The sequence below is a fragment of the Diabrotica virgifera genome, chromosome 7 (assembly GCF_917563875.1).
Source record: "Diabrotica virgifera virgifera chromosome 7, PGI_DIABVI_V3a".
In the NCBI taxonomy this organism is placed as follows: Eukaryota; Metazoa; Arthropoda; class Insecta; order Coleoptera; family Chrysomelidae; genus Diabrotica; species Diabrotica virgifera.
This window is the reverse complement of record NC_065449.1, coordinates 73,537,866-73,562,938: the sequence shown is the minus strand read 5'-3', so window position 1 is coordinate 73,562,938 and position 25,073 is coordinate 73,537,866. Positions and strand designations below refer to the sequence as shown.

The following is a 25,073-nucleotide window of genomic DNA, read 5'->3' as shown; positions in this document are numbered from 1 at the left end:
CCTCAGCGACTGGTGAGGCCACGGGAGGCTGAAATGACGTCATAAAGCTGTGTTGATTACTAATTCAAACGCGAAAGTTTGACAAACTGTGCCCTTTTTGTATGTGGGCATGCATATAATTCCAGACTTAAATATCGAATGATACATTAGTTCTGATCTTTTCAGAAATATTTTTTGCATACCCGAACTGACACCGACTTTACATCGATTAACCATATTTCAACACAAAGATGTAGACTTCGAAACAGCCGACATAAGAAGAAGTTTTGCTCATTGCTTGAAAAACTTCTACGAGATACGAATTCATGAAGACCTCTCGATGGGTGAAATATATCTGATTGACTGTGAACGTATTAAAGTCGGAGTATTAGCTAAAGTAACACCAATGCTTTTAAAGCAAGCAGCTTTTATTCTTGAAGTAAGTTCCCTAAGTAAGTTATAAGTTATACCTACAATGTTACATCTATAATAAAACACAAATATGTAATTTTAGGCCAGGGTAATAAGACAAAAATATACCCTGTTCGTGACACTTCAGCAGCCAGGGTACTGAAGCGTTTTTTCGACAGGTAATACCTATAGGAACAAATAATAACTATTTCCTGCGCAGGATCTGACGGCCATTTTTATTTATAAACAATTAACTGTCAAAAATGGCTTTTCCCCTTTTTTTTCAAATCGACGTAAAACAGTGAAAATTATGATTTTTTTAGTGCAAATATCTTCGAGATTATGGAAAAAGCTTTAAAATGACGTATTACAAAGTTTGATCTACTCATTTATTGTTAATATAATTGCGAAAAAATCGGAATCGCAAAATAAAATATTTTCTCAATAACTGTTGTAAAAATTAGTGTATAGCTTTGAAATTATTGTCAAATGAGGGTTCTTTGGTTCTTAATATGTGATAAAAATTTCAAAGCGATTCATTCAATTGTTTAAATTTTATTCAAATTGTTTTTCCCAGAGAACATTTTTTTGCAATAACATAAGTCAGAAAAAAATGACCTTCGAACCATTCCACAAGTGTCAAATGAAAGAACATGAGCTATATTTTCAACTTGGTTTAAAAAAAGTGAATAAAAAGTGCATTTATTAGTAATAAGTAATTATGCAAAAGTATCGTCAATTTTTCTTTATTAACTTTTTGAATAACTTTTTCCAAAAAAATTAACTTTTTTACCCTGTTTAAGTGCACAACTACCAAGTAATGTTATCTATGTCATAATTGATCCAAAATTGTAAAAAATATGTATAATTTCTTATATAACAAAATAAAAAGTTTATAAGGAAATTTTTACGATACTTTTGCATAATTATTTATTACAAATAAATGCATTTTTTATTCACTTTTTTTAAACAATGTTGAAAACATAGCTCATGCTCTTTCATTTGACACCTGTGGAATGGTTCTAACGTTATTTTCTTCTGACTTATGTTATTGAAAAAAAAAATGCTCTCTGGGAAAATCAATCTGAATAAAATTTAAACAATTGAATGAATCGCTTTGAAATTTTTGTCACATATTAAGCACCAAAGAACCCTCATTTGACAAAAATTTCAAAGCTGTACACTAATTTTTATAACAGTTATTGCGAAAATATTTTTTTTGCAATTTTGACCTTTCTTCGCATTTATATTAACAATAAATGAGTAAATCAAACTTTGTAATACATCATTTTAAAGATTTTTCCATAATCTCGAAGATATTTGTACTTAAAAACCATGTTTCCCTGTGTTCCATTGATTTGAAAAAAAAAATGAAAAATGCCATTTTTGACACTTTTAATTGTTTATAAATAACAAGCTGAAAATGCGAGCATTATCATAACGAAAACTTTGTTTATTTACGTATTTTAATTCATAATATGGAAAATTGCTCTTGTGAAAATAGTCTAGAATTAATAATTATATTTTAATGTGCAATTATATCATTCTAATTTAAATGATTGAACTATAAAGGTAACGTGTGATCCAAAATTATTGTCACCATAGGTGGCTCTGAACGACAGAGATGCTATACAGTGCATGTCTATCCTTGATTCAGATATACTTTCCAATTTACGTTAACTTTGCAGTGTACGTCAACTTAACAAGAAAAGTTAGGTTATGTAGAGATGGTGGTGGATAAATACAGCATCTTTTTTGATTTTATTTATTATTGTTACTAATAATTTTGTTAGTTCTTTTTATTTTGGATTAAAGTTCTGTCTAATAGACAAGGCGAAAACGGCGGGTTCGAAGGAAAAAATGTTCCCATGAGATTTTTTGCATAATCACATTCGTGAGATATCCCAGAATAAGGTTCAAGAAGTCGCCCACGTGAAAAGTAGGCCAATTTTTTTTAACAATTTTTTTTTAATCAAATTGCACGAATCAATGTTTTTGGCCCGAACAATTTTTTCTTTAATGTTTTGGAAAATTCTGGACAAAAAAGGTCTCTTATAATTTTTCTCTAAAGTTTATAATTTTCGACTTATAAGCAATTTAAAATTGAAAAAAACGAAAAAAGGCGATTTTCAAAGCTTAATAACTCGGTTAAAAGTTATTATTTTGAAAGTCAATATATTATGACTAAATCAAAGTTTAAAGGCCCCCCTACAAGATCCTGAAGAAATTTTTGTCATTATTTTATTACTAAGCTGTTATTTTTAAGTAATAATAATAAGCGCCATGCACGTGTGCGGCGTCTGTAAATGTGCTGAGTGCGAGAGAGAAGCCATTCCAGCAGTCCAATTGCGCATCTTACTCGCACTCACATTTACAACCGCGTCAATATGATCTAACCGCTCATTGGTATTAATTAAAAATATCAGCTTAGTAATCAATTAATGACAAAAATTTCTTCAGGATCATGCAGCGGAGACTTTAAACTTTGATTTAGTCACTTTTTGACTTTCATAATAATAATTTTTAACCGAGTTATCAAGTCTTAAAAATGGCTATTTTCACGTTTTTCAAATTTTATAAGAGATAAGAAATAAGACTAACTATTCTTCGTCAAATTAAAAATAAAAGAGTTATAAATGAAAATGTTGTTGGTATCCATAATTTGGAGAAAAATCTTCAAAAAATTTTTCCATTAGAAGGATGTAATTGCACATATCAGACCATAATTTTTATACCAAACAATATTATTTCATATACGTACTGTCGGTTCGCTAAGCTCAGACACAACTGGCTAGAGATTTTAGTCAATAATTTTGCCAATTGGGCAAAAAAGTATTACTAATTAGTTAATAATTACTAAATAATTAGTAATTTTGCCAATTTTGGCAACATTCTCAAAAAACAAAAAAAATTACGTACTAAAATCACTAGCCAGTTGTGTCGAGTTTAGCGAACCGACTATATTTTAATTTCATAGCAAATGGAACAGTCGATTTATCATAAAGGGGAGGCCGTATACTCGTATAAACCTTTTTAAAGCTGTTAATAAATTATTGCTTTTAAAATATACTCAAATTGTATTTTTGAACATCTTGTTTATTTTATATAATAACTAAATTCACTATCAAATGTCATTGATGTTTTATTAATACTTAATTTAAAATTTAGTTTGACATTCACGAAGTGTCAAACTCAAATGTAAATAACCTATGCTTTGCTTAACAAATCAGATTAAAAAACTAGCCTACTTAATAGCAACGATTTCAGCTGGACGTGTAGTGTGTCGGCAGAAAATAAAACGATTGTGACGTCACATTTTAGACTTTGAGGTCGATTATCTCAGATGGTTAGAAATATTGAAATGCCGTTTTCAGATTTGGATTCAGAAGAAAAAAACTACATAAGAATCCATCGATAAATCTGATCTGAGTATTGCAGGAGCGGCAACGCAATAACACACGGACTTTTGCGAATTTATAAACGAAATGTTTTCGTTGAAAATGGCCGCCAGATCCTATGCAGGAAATAGTTACAATTTGCTCTTATAGGTATTACCTCTCGAAAAAACGCTTCAGTACCCTGGACGTTCAAGTGTCATGAAAAAAACCTTATTACCCTGGACTATTAAGGGTTGTCCGATAAGTATTTAGCCTCTCCGTTCGATGGTGCCACTATCGCAAGAGCAACCTACCATCGTGTAATACAGTGATTCCCAACCGGGGGGCGATAGCCCCCTTGGGGGCGATTTGAGATTTTCAGGGGGGCAATAGAGAAAAGGGGGCGATTAGCATCTGGGAAAAGAGAAATGGGTAATAGAGAAGAAAAAAAGAATACTTTCGATCGGATATCCATAGGATAATAAAAAGTAATTAAATGTACACCAATGCAGGTAATAATAACACAAACATCTCGTCTAGTAACAGAGGGCTATGAATCATGATACAATTTAATTCTATAGGTAAGTAATACATTATAATTAATTCTGCATTTTCCTTTTATCGAGCTTTCGTATTGGGCGAACATCCGCACAAAAGAGAAAGGGATAGAAGTGGGATCGAGTAGGTACCGACCCTGCCGATTGACTCCAACAAAAAGTGTATGGCCAAAATTGTGGTCGTTTTGTCATCTATCTATCTTTTGCCCTTCATTTGTCCAAAGTTGAACGTAGGCCTCCCCTTTATTTTTCCACTCTTCTTCGTTCAGTGCTAATCCTGTCCATCTGGTCCCAGGGTATCTTTTTGGGTCATTCGACCATCTCATCTGTGGTCTGCCCTTTCCTCTTTTACGGTCCTAAGGTCTTATGGTATTATAATATCACCCTGTACAAAAGATGTTTAAAACTCATTCAAAGTCATTAATCCATGTAGTATCTGTTCTTGGATTCAATAACCGCAAGTAACATTGAATTGTCATGTTTTGTTATTATTTAAATGTGTATATAAACATTAACTCGGTCGAGAAAGGGTATTATGATTATTGATGTAGTTGGAAGGTATTCACGTGTAGGATAGGTCAAGTTAATATTGTAAACAACTTATGTAGTGAATCATCGACTTCGAATTAAATATAATGTTATCGGAAAACCTGAGTTTGAATTAATTGGGACCAGAAGGCAGTAACATCACACTATTTAATACAGTCTCCAGTGGATTGTCGCTTCATTCCGTCTTTTTGTCTGTTGTTTTATCATGTTTTTAACTAGAGAGTAGCTGCATGTTTGTTTAGTTAGATCTTTCACTTTGGTTTTATTTCTGATCCATGTATTATTTTTGTCACTTATCTTGATACCCAGCATCTTTCTTTCCATTGTCCTTTGAGTATTGGCCATTCTTTCCATATTTTCCTTCGTGAAGGTCCATGTCTGAAAATTAAAGCAAAACCAAAGAATGATGGAATATTTCGTACACTCTGTAAAGAAAATTATGAGATATTTAATACATTGCTACTACATACGGAAGTCCGCTGGCTTTCGAAAGAGAATTGCTTACGGCGGTTCTGCAGTCTCATGGATACTATTATCGAATTTCTGATAACTACTGACCCCCCACACTGAGTCCAGCACTACAAGAGAAGCGAAATGACATCGCTTAACTATCAGATATTTCTGAAAAATTAAATGGAACGAATTTGGAATTACAAAGGAAGAACATAAATATGGCCAAAGCGAAGGGAGTAGTCGGAGCATTCATTGACAAACTATCTATTTTTGAAGAAAATATACAGAGAGGAGGTCTGATCAAATTCCTTAGAAATCATCATGTGGTTATTCTGAGGATCTTCAAACATATTGCATCCACCTTGGAGGGAATTTGAGGTACATAGCTATTAACCAACATTGAGCCAGACATAAAGAAATTATGTGAGTATCACCAGGCCCAAGGGAGAAATTAACCATTATTACTAACCATGTTCACCAACACGTGGACAAAATGCAAGAGGCACAAGATCGAAATAGAGGGAAAATTATGAGAGACATCTATATGTCCAGCAGTGGACAAGCGAAGATTGAATGATGACTTACCGTGTATAATTTTATGAAATGTAAAAATAAATCAATATTTTACTGAATAATTTTTTGTTTCAATTTAATTGGGGAGGGGGGCGATTGTAGTATTCACAACCGGTGAAACCTGTCTAAGGGGGCGATCATGGGAAAAAGGTTGGGAACCACTGGTGTAATACATTCTTGTAGACAATCTATGTCAAAATATCGGCCAAATCCGACTTGTAGTTTTGTTTTGACCGCGTGTGATGAAAAAAAAGCAATATCAGTCGGTGATTCGACTCTTGTTTTTAGAAGGGAAATCCCGCAGCGAAATCAAAATCGCTTGAATGATGTAATAGTCTAAGAGCTAGTGAACCCTCCGACTAACGGTCGTCCTGTAAGGCTAGAAATTTTTCTAGTGATAATTCATAGCACACCAAGGCTAAAAACCATGACCTGGCAGGCCTCAGTGGTGCACGTGTATCTACCAGGTGAATCGAAAAGTGCAAATTTAGGGGGTAAAATAAACTTTCTGCTGTAAGGTTTAAATTTAAGTATGTGTTTGAGTAAGTCATTTAGAAGAAATGTGTACAATGACAGGCGATTCTGAAGACCTTGCCAGGCGAGGCGAAATATTAGGGGTTATTCCTAAAATTATTCTTTTTGCATCGAACAATTTTTTTTTAAGTTTTTTGGATCATTCCAAACAGAAAACGCCTTTAGTCATTTTTCTCTTAAGTTAATAGTTTTTGTTATATAAGCGATTGAAAATTTTGAAAATTGCGAGATCGGCCATTTTTAACCCTAAATCGGGCATTTATCTAAAAATTTCAATGTTACCAAGATACGTAGATATTCTTTAAACATTGATTGATGAAATTCCGAAGAGCTTTTTGCAATAAAATATCAAAAACCCCTTTGTTTTTTTTAATTGATAATCAAGCGAGTGCGACACTGTAGTATAAGTGAGGACGTTTGAATTTGCATAAATTCATTATCTCGAGAATGGAAAAATTTCAAGAGAAATCCTCAGACAGGTCGATTTTTATTTTTAAATTATAACTTTTTGGCATATATATAATACTAGTGACGTAATCCATCTGAGCGTGATGACGTAATCGATGATTTTTTTAAATGAGAGTAGGGGTTGTGTGATAGCTCATTTAAAAGGTTATTGAATTTTCTATTCACTAATATAAACATTAAAATAATTATTTATACAGGGTGTACAAAAAATGTTTTTTTATTAAATTAACTTTGATTAAATTTGACAAATAGAAGAAAATTTTTTTGTACACCCTGTATAAATAATTATGTTAATGTGTATATTACTGAATAGAGAATTAAATAACCTTTCAAATGAGCTATCATACAACCCCTACTCTTATTTAAAAAAATCATCGATTACGTCATCACGCCCAGATGGATGACGTCACTAGTATTATATATATATGCCAAAAAGTCCTAATTTAAAAATAAAAATCGACCTGTCTGAGGATTTTTCTTTAAATTTGCCCATTCTCGAAATAATGAATTTATGCAAACTCGAACGTCCTCACTTATACTACAGTGTCGCACCCGCTTGATAAGCAATTAAAGAAACAAAGGGGTTTTCGATATTTTATTACAAAAAACTCTTCAGTATTTCATCAATCAATGTTTAAAGAATATCTACGTACCTTGGCAACATTGAAATTTTTAGATTAATTTCCGATTTAAGGTTAAAAATGGCCGATTTTGCAATTTTAAAAATTTTCAATCGCTTATATAACAAAAACTATTAACTTAGGAGAAAAATGACTTAAGACGTTTTCTGTTTGGAATGATTCAAAAAACATAAAAAAAATTGTTCAATGCAAAAAGGAATAATTTTAGGAAAAACCCCTAATTTTTCCCCTCGCCTGGCAAGGTCTTATGCTCTTCAGAATCGCCTGTTATTGTACACATTTCTTATAAATGACTTACTCAAACACATACTTAAATTTAAACCTTACAGGAGAAAGTTTATTTTATCCCCAAAATTTGCACTTTTCGATTCACCTGGTAGATACACGTGCACCGCTGAGGCCTGCCAGGTCATGGTTTTTAGCCTTGGTGTGCTATGAATTATCACTAGAAAAATTTCTAGCCTTACAGTACGACCGTTAGTCGGAGGGTTCACTAGCTCTTAGACTATAAACGGTTACTCTTCTCCTTCGATGAAAACCGCCAAAATGGTTTAACGAGGTTCAACCAGATGGCACGTCGCACAGTGGTCCAAAAACCACCCGAAAAGATGGCCAAAATATGAAAGCGTTTTTTGATTTGCATGAAATTAGGCTTCCAAGGGTTTTTGAGGTCGCTAATTACGAATCCGAAGTCTAAATTGCAAAAAACAAAATGGCGGATGTAATATGGCGGGTTTATATATTTTAAATATACGTAATACCGTCGAAATTTGATATCCGGGGGTTTTTGAGGTTGCTGATTACGAATCCGAAATCGAAATTTCAAGAAACAAATGGCGGATGCAATCCGCCAATTTTTTATTACAACGTTAAATTCGATTATTATTCATATGAAAGTTACAACTCAGTTTTATTTTATTTTCCAACAATACTGTACCTGACCCTTTTATCTACGATTTTACCCTACGATACTGAAATAACTAAAGATCTACAGTCATAACAACTACCTGCATGCTGCGACATGATCTGTTTATTCTGCGTTAATAACGATTCATATTGAAACTCATAGCACAGAGCGCCTGAACAAAAAATTATCTCAAAACCAAAGGGGCAGATAGTGGCAGCTAATTTTTTTTAATCTTAAAGACAGAAATATAAGCTAAAAGATGATTGTAGTAACATCTTGGAATTCGATGGAATATATTTTGGCTATCTGAAAATTTAATTTTTCCAAAATATATACTTTCTTATTAGTTAACTTCAACTTAAAATCTACTAAATGTAACACATATAGAAATATTTTTATATTATCGGCTTTTATTAAGGAGGGCTCCACGAATATCCTTCATTTTGCAGAATTGAATTTGCGCACTTCGTTTTCGAGATACACGCACGAGACTGTGCGTATAAAATATTCATTATTCTTAACTGCGCTTCTATTCCGTACGAAGGTCAACTTTGAACTAAACTGAAAATTCAGATATAGGAGATATAGCTCTAGGATTGCCAACACTGAATAGGGAATTTAATTCTCTTTTAGAAAATGTAATAATATTCTCGAAACGTTGAAATTTTTTTTTGACTTTTGGCCAGCTTTTCGGGATTTTGGACCACTGTGCGTCGGTTCGGTTTTTGATAAGTCACTCCCAAGTGCCCCGAAAACGGCTATCACTGAGGATAACGTAAATGAAATACTAAAGAACCTATAGGTACTTTGCACACTGCTGCTCTGAAAATATTTTTGTGGTTGTTGTGTTAAACAACGTACGTAGATTTTTTAGCCAGAATATCAATATCCTTTGCCCTCCTTCTTCTTCTGGATGTGCCTATCTGTAACGAATGTTAGCGATAATCATGGCAATCTTCACTTTATCTGCAGCAACGCAGAAAAGCAGCACATATGTTGTGTTGAACCAGGTTCTGAGGTTTTTTTAACCAGGATGTTCTTATTCCTGGACCTCGCTTTCCAAATATTTTTCCTTGCAGGATGGCTTGTAGGAGGGCATATCTGGATTCATTTCGCATAATGTGTCCAAAGTATTCCAACTTTCGCGATTTAATGGTGGTTAGTACTTCTCGATTCTTCCCCATTCTTCTAAGAACCTCCTCATTTGTGACCCGGTCAGTCCATGGGATTTTAAGAATTCTACGATATAGCCACATCTCAAATCCTTCCAATTTTCGGCACATATCCTCGTTCAAGGTCCAGGATTCAACACCATAAAAAAGGGCAGAGAATACGTAACATCTCAGGATTCTTACTTTTATACCAAGAGAAAGGTTGTGGCTCTTGGAAATCGCCCCCATACGGTGGAAGATTGATCTAGCTTTTCCGATGCGCGCTCTTATTTCTTAGTTATTGGTACATGCTTCATTTATTATGGTGCCGAGGTAGTTGTAGTGCCTCACTCTTTACACAGGGGTTTGGTTGATATAGAGTTGACCTTCTGTTATCTTTTTCTTGCTGACGATCATAAGCTTTGTTTTCTTTACGTTTATATTGAGTCCATATTGTTGACTGTAATACGTGATTTTGTCCATGAGGACTTGTAGGTCTTCTAGGTTGTCCGCAAATACTATGGTGTCATCTGCATACCTGATATTATTTAGCCGGTATCCGTTTAGTAGAATACCTTTTTCAGTTTCGTGCAAAGCTTCGATAAATATTCTTTCAGAGTAAAGACTGAAAATAAGGGGGGACAAAATGCAGCCTTGCCTCACTCCACGCATGATTTTGACATAATCGGTGAGTTCACCGTCAACTCTGAGGTTTGCAGTCTGATTCCAGTAAAGGTTTCTAATTATTTTCAGATCCTGGTTGTTAATTCCTGCTTCTTTTAATATTTGCATCATCTTGGCGTGTTGTACTCGATCAAACGCCTTCTCGTGATCAACCAGAGATGCGTATACGTAGCAATTTACGTCTCTACATCTCTGGAATAAGACTTGTATTAAAAACAAAGCCTCTCTCGTACCAACAGCGTTTATGAACCCGAACTGGTTGGGCGAAATTTGACTTTCACCTAGCTTGTAAATTCCCGTATAGATTACCTTTAGGAACAATTTTAGGAGATGTTTCATCAGGCTTATCGTACGGTATTCTTCGCACTTTTTGGCTCCTGTTTTTTTTTTGGAAGTGCAATAAACTCAGACTTCAGCCATTCTGTTTGTATTTGTTCAGAGTTGTATATGTTGTTGAATATCTTTGTGATTATTGCTATTGATTCGTTGTTCATCAGTTTGAGTAGTTCTGCTTATATATTATCGGGACCTCCTGCTTTGCCATCCTTTAGCTGGGTTATGGCGGAATAAACTTCCTGCTGTAATATTCTTGGTCCATCATTTACCTCTTCTTCTAGCTCAAAGGTGTTATCTCTTTGGTCTTCAAATAGTTTTTCTAGATATTATTCCCACGTTCTAATTTTACTCTGTTTGTCTAAGATGACGTTTGGGTCAGAATCATTTAGATTTCCTCTCTGTCTCCGTCTTAGTCTACCTGTGAGTTCTTTAACTTTCCTATGTACATTGTAACTATCGTACTTTGATTGTAGAATCTCAATTTCTTGGCATTTCTCCATTGCTTCTTTTCCTTTCGCTTCTCTAATTTTCCTTCTTATTGGTATATTAATTTTTTTTTATGTGTCGAGGCCATTTTTGGCATTTCTTCTTTCGTTCATTAGTTTCAGGATCTCATCTGTCATCAATGATTTCTTCTTGGTTAATTTACCTGCATTTATGTGTCTATCCTTTACATTTTGAACTATTTCAGTCATCTGTTTGATCATTTGTTCTTCGTTTGATGCGTCTATAATTGCAGTCACTTGCTCGTTTAACGTGGCTTGGACCTTCATTTTTGTGTCTGGGTCTTTTAGCATACGTAGGTCGTATGATTGTGATTTCTTTTTCTGCACTATTTTGAGTTTGACGTAGTGGAACGTGGTCCATCTCTAAGTCTGCTCCAGGATAAGTCTTGACAGATGTAAAGCTGTTTCGGAATATTTTGTTTACTAAAATGTAATCTATTTGATTTCTAATAATTCTCCCAGGTTTCTCTTGAGGGGATTTCCATGTGTACAGCTTTCGAGGTGGTAATTGGAAAAATGTTTTAGTGACAATGAGTTCTGAGTCTTCTGAAATTTTTTCTAGGAGGTCTTCTCTGTCGTTTCTGACTCCAAATCCATGTGTGCCGATGTATTGCGTCTTATCTCCAGCTCCAATCTTGGCATTAAAGTCTCCCATAATGATTAGAATTTCCTGTCATGGAATTTTCTGTACAATTCTGTTGATATTCTCATAGAACTGAATAGCTTCTTCCTCTTCTTTGTCTGCAGTGGGAGCATAAACTTGGATAATATTTATATTGACGGGGTTGGCTTGTACTTGTAGTATCATCACTGCCTTCCTGGTCAACGTTTTCCTTCTACTTTTCGTTCTGTGCAACACCATTTTGCTCGTAGTATGATCGGTCCACTGTATTTTCAAAATTCTCCTAAAACCCACATCGTTGCATTGGAATAACAAAGTTCTATCTGCCTCAGGTGCCATTTTTAGTTATAACTGTTTAAAATTTCTATGTTATGTCTTTATTTTACTATTATCGCCACCTGTATGTGTTAACAATCTAAGTAAAAAAAATAATATATTTTTATTAACCGTAAAAGGTTACTTCAATACAAAGGAGTTCTGATTTGAGAAATGATTTAAACTTATTTAATAAAGGTTTGTCTTCAACATATACAGTCGTAAAAATAAAAGAATAGCCATGAACGATCACATCAATAACATATTTTGTATTTGCTGTTTTTTTTCCATAAATAACAAACGAGAGAGATAGATTATTAATAATCTGAATAATATGTGATTGATGTGATCGTTTATGGGTATTCTTTAATTTTTCCGACTGCACACTTGTTTAACAATAATTATTATATAATAAAACAACTTCAAGTTATTTGATAAAGTCTTACTGTTAACTTATAAACACTTTTAGTTCTTGCAGATAGGACCTTGTGAAATTAGTTGACTGTCTTTTATGTCAGTTAGAACCTTGTTACCTTATCAACATTTAAAATTCTCTCAGATAGAACCTTGTAACTTTCGTATTTCGGCCATCTGTTAATATTTCTCGTTGCTAGTATCATATTAAGGTGAAGAACATAAAATAGAACCTAGTTACATAAAAATCTCAGTTTAGACAAAAAATGCAGATAGAACCTTGTTATTCTGACGCAACGACATCTCAAAAGCATCCAGCTTTCTCATTAAGAACTAGGGATGGCGGTTGTTGACAAAACACCGGTTCTCGGTTATACTGTTTTTTTTACCTACGGTTTAACCTGGCGGTTATAACCGGTCAAAACAATCGGTTATTCCAAAAACCCGGTGTTCGGTTTTTTTAGTCGAGAGCCAATACCCAGTAGCTTACAAACATTCCTCTTTAGTCTGCGAGACTTCATTCAAATCGATATCAGTCATCAGTGTTTTCAAACCGGTTTAGGTCAGCTTAAACTTGCTTGTTCCCCATTTTTTCCTTGAATTCATTATTTTTTCCACTTATCCGGTTTTTCACCGGTTATTATTTTGAAAAATGAAAACCGGTTATAACCGGTTATAAAAACATGTTTTAGGTTATAACCGGTAGGTTTTTCCCATCCCTATTAACATTAATAGTCCTGGCGTCGACAAAATTAAGAAAAATAGAATGGATACAACATTTTACCATGCGATATCGGATTTGCAGATTCAGTCTTTGGTTACTCAAAAATTTCCTCATCTTCAAATAGTCTGCTCTTGATTGCTCTATTCTTGATTGAATTTCTGATTTTGGATTTAGATCTTCGGCAATTCAGACTCCTAAGTGTGTATTTCATTTTTTCCACCTGTTCGATATACTAACTAACACTAACGATAGTCTAAGTGTACGAATATGCCGAAGATACATGGATGTGCGCAATGTAGGTCGCCATCGCGGTCGCTACATCGGTGTCAAAACAAACCATCATTTTCTTATAAGATCGCACATACCAAGGATGTGTCATCCGTTTACCCTCGCGATCTATCATCGCGGTTTACAGCGATGTCGATACCAAAACAAAATAGTTTGTTTTACATCGCGATCGAGCTCCGCGATCGCGGGGTAAATTAAAGGTTATTGGTGGTTTTTAAACCACGTGACATTCGCCGGAGGTACCTACGTCTGGTGTATTTATTCATTTCTTGTTGTAATCAGGTTGTGACAAGTTTTGGTTATATGGAAACCTGAAAGAACACTGAAAGGAAGGTATCTTCGGTATGTTCTGCCCGTCATCGATGTAAACTTCGACCGTGATCTCGACCTACACTGTAGTGCTGTTGATTATAGTTATTTTCGAGTATTCGTTACAAATCGTTACTTTCGTAAAAAGTAATCATTTACAGTATTCGTTACTTTGATTACTATGATTACTTTTGTTACTTTTGTATTTAGAAAAACGGAAACAAAACAGAAACAGGAGTGGAACGATAGTATATTGTGCAACAAGTCAGGGCCGGACTGGCTCCTAAAAAAGGCGCCAACACAAATCCTAAAAAAGGCGCCAACCTAATCTCTAAACAAAGGCGCTAAACCTCCCTTCTTTACATCAAACTTTTTTCAAATCCTAGCGCATGTAAAGTAAATAAGTAAATATTACTTGTGATTTTTTTAAATTTAATTTTAATTAAAATCCATAAAGTAATTTCCAATTTTTGTTGGGAATAGTAAATTATATTAAGATACTCTAAAAATATAGCTTCAGTTTCCCAGTATCCCTTTAACTCCGTTGAATTTTTTGGTGCTCTGTGGAGACTCCAAACAAATTTTTGAAAAATTTGAGTAATTTTTCAACCGCTTCTAAAGAGGAATTTACTGGTTCAAAAACATTTAACAAAAATCATGATTGGTGTTCAATAGAAGTCACTTTTTGAAATTTTTCAAATTTTTAGAGCGCTATGAAACTCTATATAATAGAAGAGCAAACCTCGATAAAAAATCCGCAACCACACGGTGTCAGACGATCCGTGCCTGAGTGGTGAATGACCTAGGTCAGACGGCAGCAAACGGAGCCCTCGAAGAACTGACGAAACCCTTTGAAATTCAAGCCTTAGCGTGGGAAAGGGCGCACTGCCTCGCCGGACAGTATAATTCGCCCCTACTCGTGAGAACTATATGGATAAGTATTTAATCACGTAGGAAAAAATAAAACAAAATGAAGGGACAATTGAGCGAGTCACCAGTGGTGATGCAGCTGGAACAAGCTATGAAGGAGATGATAATATGGTGTTCATAAGTAGTGAAGAGAACAAAGGGTAAGTACTCAGCGAAGAAGAAAAGAGGAAGGAGCAGACTTCAGAAAAAGGGGATCTGTTGAAAGAATTCCGGTCAGGGACATGAAAAAGACGGATCATTCAGCGGAGGCAACCTTGCAAAGGAGCTGAAAGGATAATTAGTGAAACTAATGTTCGACCATACAAATGCGAAAATCAAAATCAAGAATGTGGTAAAAACCTTAAAAGAGTCACTGAAGACATGGAGGGCACTTTCAGAGAAGTCGCCCCACACAGAAGAGAAGTCGCCTGTGTGTCCACACAGAAGAAGAGGTCTTCCCCCAATAACTTGTGAAAGAAAGAGACAAATGATCGCAACGGTCCTGAACTCAGGGGAAAGAGGCTTTGAAAAAATTAACGACACTATAAAGTCGAGTTGGAAGATGATCACTTTACTCTACGGCCGCTAAACCGAGAAGAGGAAATAAACTTGCAGGCGACTTAGTAGTGGTCTTGGAACCTGGGCTGTTAGGTGAGGGGGAAAGGTCCCACGACCTGATCAGGAAAAACCGAAATTGGTTGTATGTACAGGAGATACATACAGATCAGGAGAGATATCTCCAACTTAATTATATGATTACAATTACAAGGTAGAGTCAGAAAAAAGAGAACCGGGGAAACGTCAGAATATTTTTATGGTCCCTGTAGAGAAAGGTGTGACGGAAATGGAAAGGGACAAGACGCTACTGGCAATTATTTCTAAATTGTGGGAAGACTTGGAGACACTGGAGACTAGAGAGGCGTCTCTAAGAGTATAGAGGAGGCTACAGAGGTAGGAATCTCAAGAAGCTCCTGGAAGTCGTCTTTATGGGTATGGACCTTCACCTCGCGCTGGAGGAGTATGAACGTAGTGACGCAGAAGGTGATCGTGAAGGGAAGTCGAAAATCCTACGCAGAGTAATCCTCAAGCTAAACTAAAGTAGTGCAGACACGAGGAAGAGTCCAATTGGCGTCAAAAGCGCAAAGAAGACTAGGAACGGGACCTAAACCTCGAAGTGGCACGGAAAGAACAGGCTGAGCCTCTAAAGAAGACAATCGTGGCCCGCACGGAGGGAAACGTAATAGAGAACGTCCGGGACTGTCAGGACCAGTGAGACATATTTGATATAGACAGGGATATCACAAAGGAAGAAATCCTGAGACAGGTTCGAAGGTATACCGGCAGCAGAAAATCTCACACATCAAACCTACGTTCGGAGAGAAGTAATAGTGAATCCTTTCTGGACATCTCGCTGGTTTCAACGTCACTTCTAAATACGGTCATAATTTGGACTGTTTTTGAAGAAGAATCGCTCAGTTTACATAAGTATATGAGTTTTGAACTAACGAGCAAACAGAAGAAACGGGAAGATGGGGATATCGATCTAAAAAGGTTTTTTAATGAGGAGGTTTTTTAGAAGGATGCTTTCGGCACAGTATATAGAGGTTCCACAGTAAAACCACTCCTCTGTAGGCGCTTTGATCTCAAGAAGTAATACCGGCAGTAGGGGAAGTATGCCTGAGACGGCATACTAGCTGAGATGGCATATCACGCGTTTTTCGTAAACTATTCCAAATTTGGTGCCTAGTGTGACAGTTTTCAGTTCCTCAAGTTAAAATGTGTCAACATTGTTGAACTTAAGCATGTTAGTGTTATTTTGACAGCAGTAGCCTTTGGAATGTTAATTAAGTAGGACAAAATATTTATTGACTTTTTTTGTATCACATTATAATTCGCGAGTCTTCACACCTGAGTTAAGTTTTTAAATTTTGTGATGTTCTTTTACCTTATGCCTATCACGCCAGTATCGATTTATATCTTAAAAATGTGCTTAAGAAAAATTAGGTTAAAAAAACTGTATGAATGCAATGTTGCCTGAGATGGCATAGTAAGCAGGTGGATTAGATGGCATAGGTATGCCATCTCACCCTTATGCGTTTTTATACTGCATTAATTTTTTTATATGATTGAAGTTTGTCGTTACAGCTATGGGTCGTTTTAAGAGGAATTCGAACCGACAAAATCGATTCCGTCGATGTTGAGACAAGTGACGAGGAAGATGCTGCTTGAATTTTTTGTAATGGCCTCTTTTCATTATCTCGTTCTCGAAAAACCTGACTAAGATGTGCCAAATGACTAACCTTGCCAAATTTGTGGTAAGTGGTCATATTCCGAATGTGCCGGTGTACCCAAGACTACAAAAAAAAATTATTTGTGACTTATGAGTCGAGATTAGTGCCTTTATTTCAAGGGTATGCCATCTCACCCACATGTATGTGGGTGAGATGGCAGATGTAATACTTTACAATTTATTTTTTCAGAAAAAAACTATAATATGTACCTTGTTAAAAAATAATGTTATATTTATGTAAATGTTCCTAGCACTGACTTTGATTTTTATTACATGTCTAACTCTATCGATTATCGATTACAAAACATTTAAAAAAAAGTATGCCGTCTCAGGCATATCTCCCCTACGCCATTGGTAATTCACCAGTGGTGGATGCGGGTTTTCCCTGTTAAAATCCGTACGTCTCCATGCGACTAGCAATGCGAGAGTGGGGCAAAAGCGACTAAGAACATTGCGCGGTCGCCATGCGCGACTACAGATTTTACTTCCAATTTTTCGGAGAGTGGTTCTACTGTCCCTCTTTATACTGTGCTTTCGGCTTGATTGGTCAGAGATGCGAGGATATGAGTAACATAAACCGTGCTATTTTCGAGCTATGTGTGTTAAATTTTGTTGTATAGTCGGCTCTGAAATTCGCTAGAAAATTTAAACCGAATATAACAAAATTCAGTTTTGCAACATTTTGTGAATCCAAGTCCTCTGATATCAACAAAACCGTAATTTAGTCCAGACAAATTAATATATTTTTTTACCAACAAATATGAGATATTTTAACCAAATAGCGTTTCAAAAATGATGTGTATAATAATTTTAATTCGGTTTCTCTAATGAAATTGGGAAATGAAATTTTTGTCCTCAAAAGTAGAAAAAAAGTTAAATTTGTCTTGCTTAATAATTTACTCTTTAATAATTTTAACTGTACTAATATGCAAGTTGACTACTAATGATTAATTGGATGTTACAATATCGGCAAGCTCTTATTTTTAAAGGCGGCGTATCGAATTTCTTAACATTTATACCAAACATTGAAATGGCCACTTTTTGCACATTCTGACAAAGTTGCGTTTCTACTATGCCCAGCCCACTGGCTTCATTGTGTAAGATTGTAGGGCGCACCAATCCTATATGTATAATGTAGTTTATTGAGCGTAGAAGACTGCACTCAGATTTTAGGCCAATTGTAAGATGTAACACTCTTATATTGTAATAGAAAGGGCGGATATTGATACCTACGAAAGGCGCCTGAATCGTAAAATTGGTCTTCGACGGCGCCGCGCGTCGCATCTAAGCTATTTGATTATGTATTATCTAATATCTGATACAAGGTTACAAGTTGTATTTTGTTGTACCCACTGGCTTCATTACTTAGGATTCTGGGGCACAACAATCCTATATGTATAATGTAGTTATGGAGCGCCGAAAACTACACATATCTATTATAGGTTAATTGTGGGATGTAACACTGTTTGTATCAAGTATCAGATAATCAAATGGCTTAGATTCAACGCGCAACTCCCTCGAAGATCATTTTTATAAGTAGGTAATATAAACAGCGGAAATTGATACCTACGAAAGGCGCCCATCACGTAAAAATTATCTTCGAGGGCGCTGCGCGTCGTATCTAAGCTATTTATTACAATAGAACAGCAGATTTTGATACTTACAAAAGGCGGCAGAATCTAAAAATGATCTTCAAGGGCGCTGCGCGTCGTATCTAAGTTATTTATTATAACAGAAACAGCGGAAATTGATACCTACGAAAGGCGCCCAAATCGTAGGAATGGCTTTCGAGGTCGCCGCGCGTCGTATCTGTGCTATTTGATTCTGATACCTGATACAAGTTATATTTTGTTGTACCCACTGGCTTTATTATATAGGTTTCTGTAGCAGTTTATGTTTCTTCATTAAGTAAAAACAGTTTTTAGGGGAATTTTGCCGCCTAATTTTTGTGTAAAGATTAAAAAAAAATTTTCAGCGTTTAATTTTTTTAATGGATAGATATATTCCGATGGGTGAGTTGCGGAATTTAATTAAAAATGGATATAATAAAACAAACGGTAATTTTATTTTTAACAACGAAAATGTGTTCGTTTAGGTCTCTCGGAGAGGGTCGCGTCGGTATGTGTGAATGGTTCGCATGCTGCGTAGTGACTAAAGAAAGCAACCACAAACGAAGATAATGTTTGTATTCCTTTTCCCCTGACCAGATGATCACATAAATCACTATCAAGTCTGGCGTCTACTTTTACGGTTTTAAGAAAAATAATTTCGAATGCATAGCTAGCATGTTAACACATTAACTGTCTGATAAAATACTTAATTAATGAGGGTGCAGTTTGTTGCTGCATAGACGAACAACAGATGTCACAGGGTAAGGCCATAACCTTCGTATTTGAATATGCAGTTTGAATGACTAACGTTGTTTTGTTTTTGAGAAAAAATATTAAAATTACAATTAGCAAAAATAGTAATTAAAGCGTATCGCTATACACCCCCTTCTGAGAGACTAAAACGATAGATAATATATAATATATACAAATTACATATAATGAAAATTGAAAATAGGAAAAAAAAATAATGCAAAGTTTATACAAGGAGAAAGAAAAAAAAATCACTTGATTCACTTTGAACTAACATTTTCTTGGTAAGTTCCAGTAAATCTTGCTTTCCTCTTCGGTCTGTTGTTGTTTGTTTTGCTGGTCATTTCTTTTGTTTCGTGATGGGTAGAGTCGTGAAGTTCGTAAGCAGGTTTCAATCTGTCTATGGAAATTGTTGATTCCTTCCCGTTTACCCGGACTACAAAAGTCTTGTCATCTAGCTTAACAACTGGAAAAGGACCGTGATATGGGTTTTCTAAGCTGCTTTTGATTGTATCACGGCGGATGAAAACGTGAGAGGTGGTTTTCATGTCTTTGAAAATGAAGGTACTTTTGGATCCATGATGCGACGGTTGCGTAGGACGGAGGTTTTCGAAATGGTTTCGAAGTGTTTTTAAATAAATGTGAGCATTGTCGTCGGTGTTTCTTTGTGACGAAAACAATAGTTCACCTGGCAAACACAATAGTTCTCCGTACACGAGTTCGGCGGCGGAAGTACCTAAATCTTCTCTCCACGCTGCTCGTATGCCCAGTAACACTGAAGGTAGGCTTTCGGTCCATCGGATGTTTTCATGACATCGAATTGCTGCTTTTAACTGTCGATGAAACCTTTCTACCATACCATTTGCTTGCGGATGATAGGCGGTTGTCCTTAAATGGGAAGTTCCAGTTAATTTGCATAATGACTTGAAAAGATGCGATTCGAATTGTCGGCCTTGATCTGTTGTGATGCGCTTGGGAGTGCCGAAACGAGCTATCCAACCAGAAAAAAATGTTCTGGCTACTATGTCTGCTTCTTGATTAGGCATCGGGAAAGCTTCTGGCCAACGTGTGAAACGATCGACACATGTTAAACAGTATCTGTTTCCTTCTGAAATCGGCATCACTATAATGTCTATGTGGACATGTTCGAATCGGCTGGAAGGTGGTAAATAACTTCCACTAGGTGAAACAATGTGGCGCGATATTTTCGCTTTTTGGCACTGTAGACACGCTCGAGTCCATTTCCTCACATCTGATTTAATGGATGGCCAAACATATCGCTGTGTGATCATCTTCACAGAACTGTTGATTCCGGGATGTGCTAGGTTATGCATAGTGCGAAAAATTGCCATTCGAAGTGGTTTCGGTATAAATGGTCTGGCTGTAGATGTTGATATGTCGCAGTACAAACTCACGTTTTGCTCGGAAAAACGTATTTTCTTCATTTGTAGTGATGTTTTCTCACTTAAAAAAGTTTGCAGTTCTGGATCAGTTTCTTGTGCGAGAGCTAAGTCAGTGATGTCGATATCTTTCTTGATGCTATCGACTCGAGATAGTGCGTCTGCCACAATATTTGTTAAACCAGAAATGTGCTGAATGTTAGTGCAAAACTGTCCTATATAGTCTAAATATCTAAACTGTCTAGGACTACATTTATCTAGCTTCTGAGTAAAGGCGAAGGTGATTGGTTTCTGGTCTGTGTATATCGTTATGTCCTTGCCTTCGATCATATGTCTGAAGTGTTTTATGGCTAGATATATAGCTAATAGTTCTCTGTCGTATGCACTATATTTCTTTTCGCTAGGTGAGAATTTCTTAGAAAAGAAAGCTAAAGGTTTCATACCTGTATCCGTTTTTTGTTGTAGTACAGCTCCCGCACAAAAATCAGAAGCGTCACAAGTGATGGAGATATCAACATCGTTTACAGGGTGGCTCAGTAAAGCAGCGTTAGCTAAACTGTTTTTGCAGTCGTCAAAGGCTTGGATTCGCTGTGGTGTCCATTCGATTGGTGCTTTTCCTTTGACATTACCTTTTAGGGCATCATGTAGTGGTGCTTGTAGCTCAGCTGCATTGGGTATGAACCTTCGGTAGAAGTTTAACATACCTAGAAATCTGCGTAGGTCTTTCACTGTCTTTGGCTGAGTGAAATTCTGTACAGCTGCTACTTTTTCTTGTGGAGGTGTGCGTCCTCCGTCTGATACTGTGTATCCCAAAAAGGTAATCTCGTTTTCGCCGAATTGACACTTCGCTGGATTTATCACAACGCCAAACTGCTTGAGCCTTTTGAAAATCTCTTCTAAATGCGACATATGCTGCTCTTCGGATTCTGATGCAATGAGAATGTCATCGATGTAGGCGTAGGCGAAGTCTAGACCACGTAAAATCTCGTCTATGAAACGCTGGAATGTCTGTCCTGCGTTTCGTAAACCAAAAGGCATAGATAAGTATTCGTACAGCCCAAATGGTGTGGTAACGGCGGTTTTTGGTATGTCATCGGTGGCTACTGGTATCTGGTTGTATGCTCTCACTAAATCTATTGTAGAGAAAATTGTCTTACCAGCTAGCGCCTGACCGAAATCTTCGATGTGCGGAATTGGATATCGATCTGGAACTGTTTTTTGGTTGAGACGTCGATAATCACCGCAGGGTCTCCATTCCTCACCTTTCTTCGGGACCATGTGCAGTGGAGTAGACCAGTTACTTTTCGATGGTCTTATGATGCCTAGCCGTAGAAGATTTTCGAACTCTTTTTTAGCCCATTGCAGTTTGTCAGGTGCTAATCGTCGAGGCTTCGAAAAAACGGGTGGACCTGGTGTTGTATCGATGTGGTGCTTCGTTTGATGTTGAATGTCTTTCACGATACCGGCGGGTCGCGTGATTTCCGGAAATCGTAGCAGCAGTTCGTGGTAACGCGACGCTTCCGCGATAGTCTTTATGCTGCCGTCGAAACACTCTTTAACGAGTCCCTTTGTTCGAAGGGTTGTCGTACTGTCTACTAAGCACTGGTTAGCAATGTCCACTAGGAGCGCGAAATGGGAAAGAAAATCGGCTCCGATAATGGGCTTTGAAATGTGCGCCACTACGAATCGCCACGTAAAATCACGCCGTAGTCCGATGTTCAATGTCAAGTTCACATAGCCGTATGTCGCGATTTTAGTGTCATTGGCCGCGTATAGTTCGTATGAAGTCTTTTCGCGTGCACCCCGTACATATTTCCGCGGGAAAACGCACAGATCGGCACCGGTGTCGACTAAAAACTGTTTTTTTGTATCGTAGTCTGTTACGTAAAGGCGGCGAGACTTTGGGCTTCGATCGGATGCCGCATCTACCGACTGCCCGCGACGTTTCCCTGGAGCTTGCACGGAGGAGAGCACTTTTGAGCTTGATCACCAAAACGGTAGTGGTACCAACAAATGTCACTATTATGTTCACTACTGTAGCTACTGTCTCTAGGATGTGGTCTTTTTCTTGAGTTGCTGCGGTTTCGACGGTATGTGTTAGCTTGTGCTCGAGCGCGCGACAAGCTAACTAGCTGGATTTTCATGTCAGCTAATTCGGCTGTCAATTTCCCGATGGCCACTGCAATCCGATCTGAAACACTATTGTTGGCACTGGTCGTCATTTTCGAGGTTCACTGTGTATTATTAACCGGCAAAAATGTAATATTATTAACACTAACTCTTTTTTAAATTTTCGCGGCGGTTTAAAATACTCGCGAGGGTCACCAATATTCCGATGGGTGAGTTGCGGAATTTAATTAAAAATGGATATAATAAAACAAACGGTAATTTTATTTTTAACAACGAAAATGTGTTCGTTTAGGTCTCTCGGAGAGGGTCGCGTCGGTATGTGTGAATGGTTCGCATGCTGCGTAGTGACTAAAGAAAGCAACCACAAACGAAGATAATGTTTGTATTCCTTTTCCCCTGACCAGATGATCACATAAATCACTATCAAGTCTGGCGTCTACTTTTACGGTTTTAAGAAAAATAATTTCGAATGCATAGCTAGCATGTTCACACATTAACTGTCTGATAAAATACTTAATTAATGAGGGTGCAGTTTGTTGCTGCATAGACGAACAACAGATGTCACAGGGTAAGGCCATAACCTTCGTATTTGAATATGCAGTTTGAATGACTAACGTTGTTTTGTTTTTGAGAAAAAATATTAAAATTGCAATTAGCAAAAATAGTAATTAAAGCGTATCGCTATAGATACTAACGGAGGTAAAAGGCGCACCGGGCCTGCAACAAGTGCAGAAAGGTACTAATTTCTCACGAGTTTGAAAAGTTGCGGTACGAGCGCAAGCGAGTGCCGCAATTCAAACGAGTGAGAAATTACCTTTCTGCACGTGTTTCACACTATACTTTTTCTACAAGCACAGTTTTTCCTAAAAATAAAAATCACAATTTCCAAACGACGATTAATTATAATAGGTACCTATGTGATAAATTTTAAACTGTATTTAATTAATACCTACTAATCAATTTAAATTCCTTATACCTAAATAAATTGCACAGAAATCAGTTAAAAAATTAATGCACTGCCTTAATTTGTTTAACTTTAAACAATTATTAGACATTATTGACATTATATTTATGCAGTCACGGATTTACACAAAACCTACTTCATTCGACGTCTCTTGCACAGGTTGCTAAATCCTTATTGGTTATTTGATAATTATAAAATGGTTAATAAGAATAAAATTGTAAAATAAAACAGTTGTAACATCCATAATTTAGTTTCTATGCTATAGTTAAACATAATAATTGTCTTATAGGTTATATATTTGTCTAAAGTTTAACCACGGATGTAAACAGAATATAACGTTACTCAGAATGCGGTAGTCCACGGATGTAAACAGAATATAACGTTACTCAGAATGAGGTAGTCAACTGTGCAGAAAAGAACTTTGCGGCACAGAAACGTCACTTTTCTGCACACTAATGTCAAATATCTTATACTGTGAGAAAATATCAAGTTTGCTAACATAAAACCGTGCAGAAAAGTGCACTTTGAATAGTGGTTGTAGAAAAACACATTACTAGAACGGCAGAGGATACGATAGTACGAATAGCACGAGATAAGTCACCAAATGGAGGAAGAAGTATTGGCAGACCAAGAAAAAGGTGGTGCGACAACTTAAATAATTTAGGAGGCTAATATTGAAGAAGAAACAGGCTTTAAAGCCTACATACAAGAAGGAAGAAGAAGAAGAAGACTTTTGTATTTGAGTACCGGTAATCATATCGAGAATCGTATTTCTCAGTAGGTAGGTTTGTATCGGTATTCTGATATAATAACGACCTTCACGAAGTACGAAGTACTGAAAACCATAACGACCCGAAGCACTTATCGTCAGACATTGTCCTAAGGAAAGCCGCCCTAGAGACGATACACACCAATTACCCAGCGCATGAGTGGCTCCACATCTACTGCGATGGCTCCTCGATGCCGGACTCGGGAAGAACAGGAGCAGGATATATCTCAACGTTCTCCAAAGGCTCCATAGCTGTGGGTGCCCCTCTCACCAACTATGATGGCAAAATTTCTGCTATACACGAAGCCGCTAAAAGTCTCAAGAATCTCCAACACCCCCAAAAAGTTACCTTCTTCATCGACTGCCAAGCCGCAATCCTCGCCCTGTCGACAAATCAATATACCGACTGTGCCCAAGCAATATCTTGCCGCGTTCAACTATCGAACTTGCTGG

General features: G+C 36.5%; 1 protein-coding gene across 2 annotated transcripts in view; it reads left to right on the top strand.

Annotated features, from left to right (window-relative positions):
• LOC114335006 (alpha-tocopherol transfer protein-like) overlaps nucleotides 1-25,073 on the top strand; it is a 124,099-nt gene that overhangs the window by 85,650 nt on the left and 13,376 nt on the right. For both annotated transcript variants that reach the window (XM_050656382.1, XM_028285156.2), the window contains exon 3: nucleotides 166-418. In XM_050656382.1, the coding sequence (XP_050512339.1) occupies nucleotides 166-418 (253 nt within the window). The remainder of the gene's footprint in view (nucleotides 1-165; nucleotides 419-25,073) is intronic.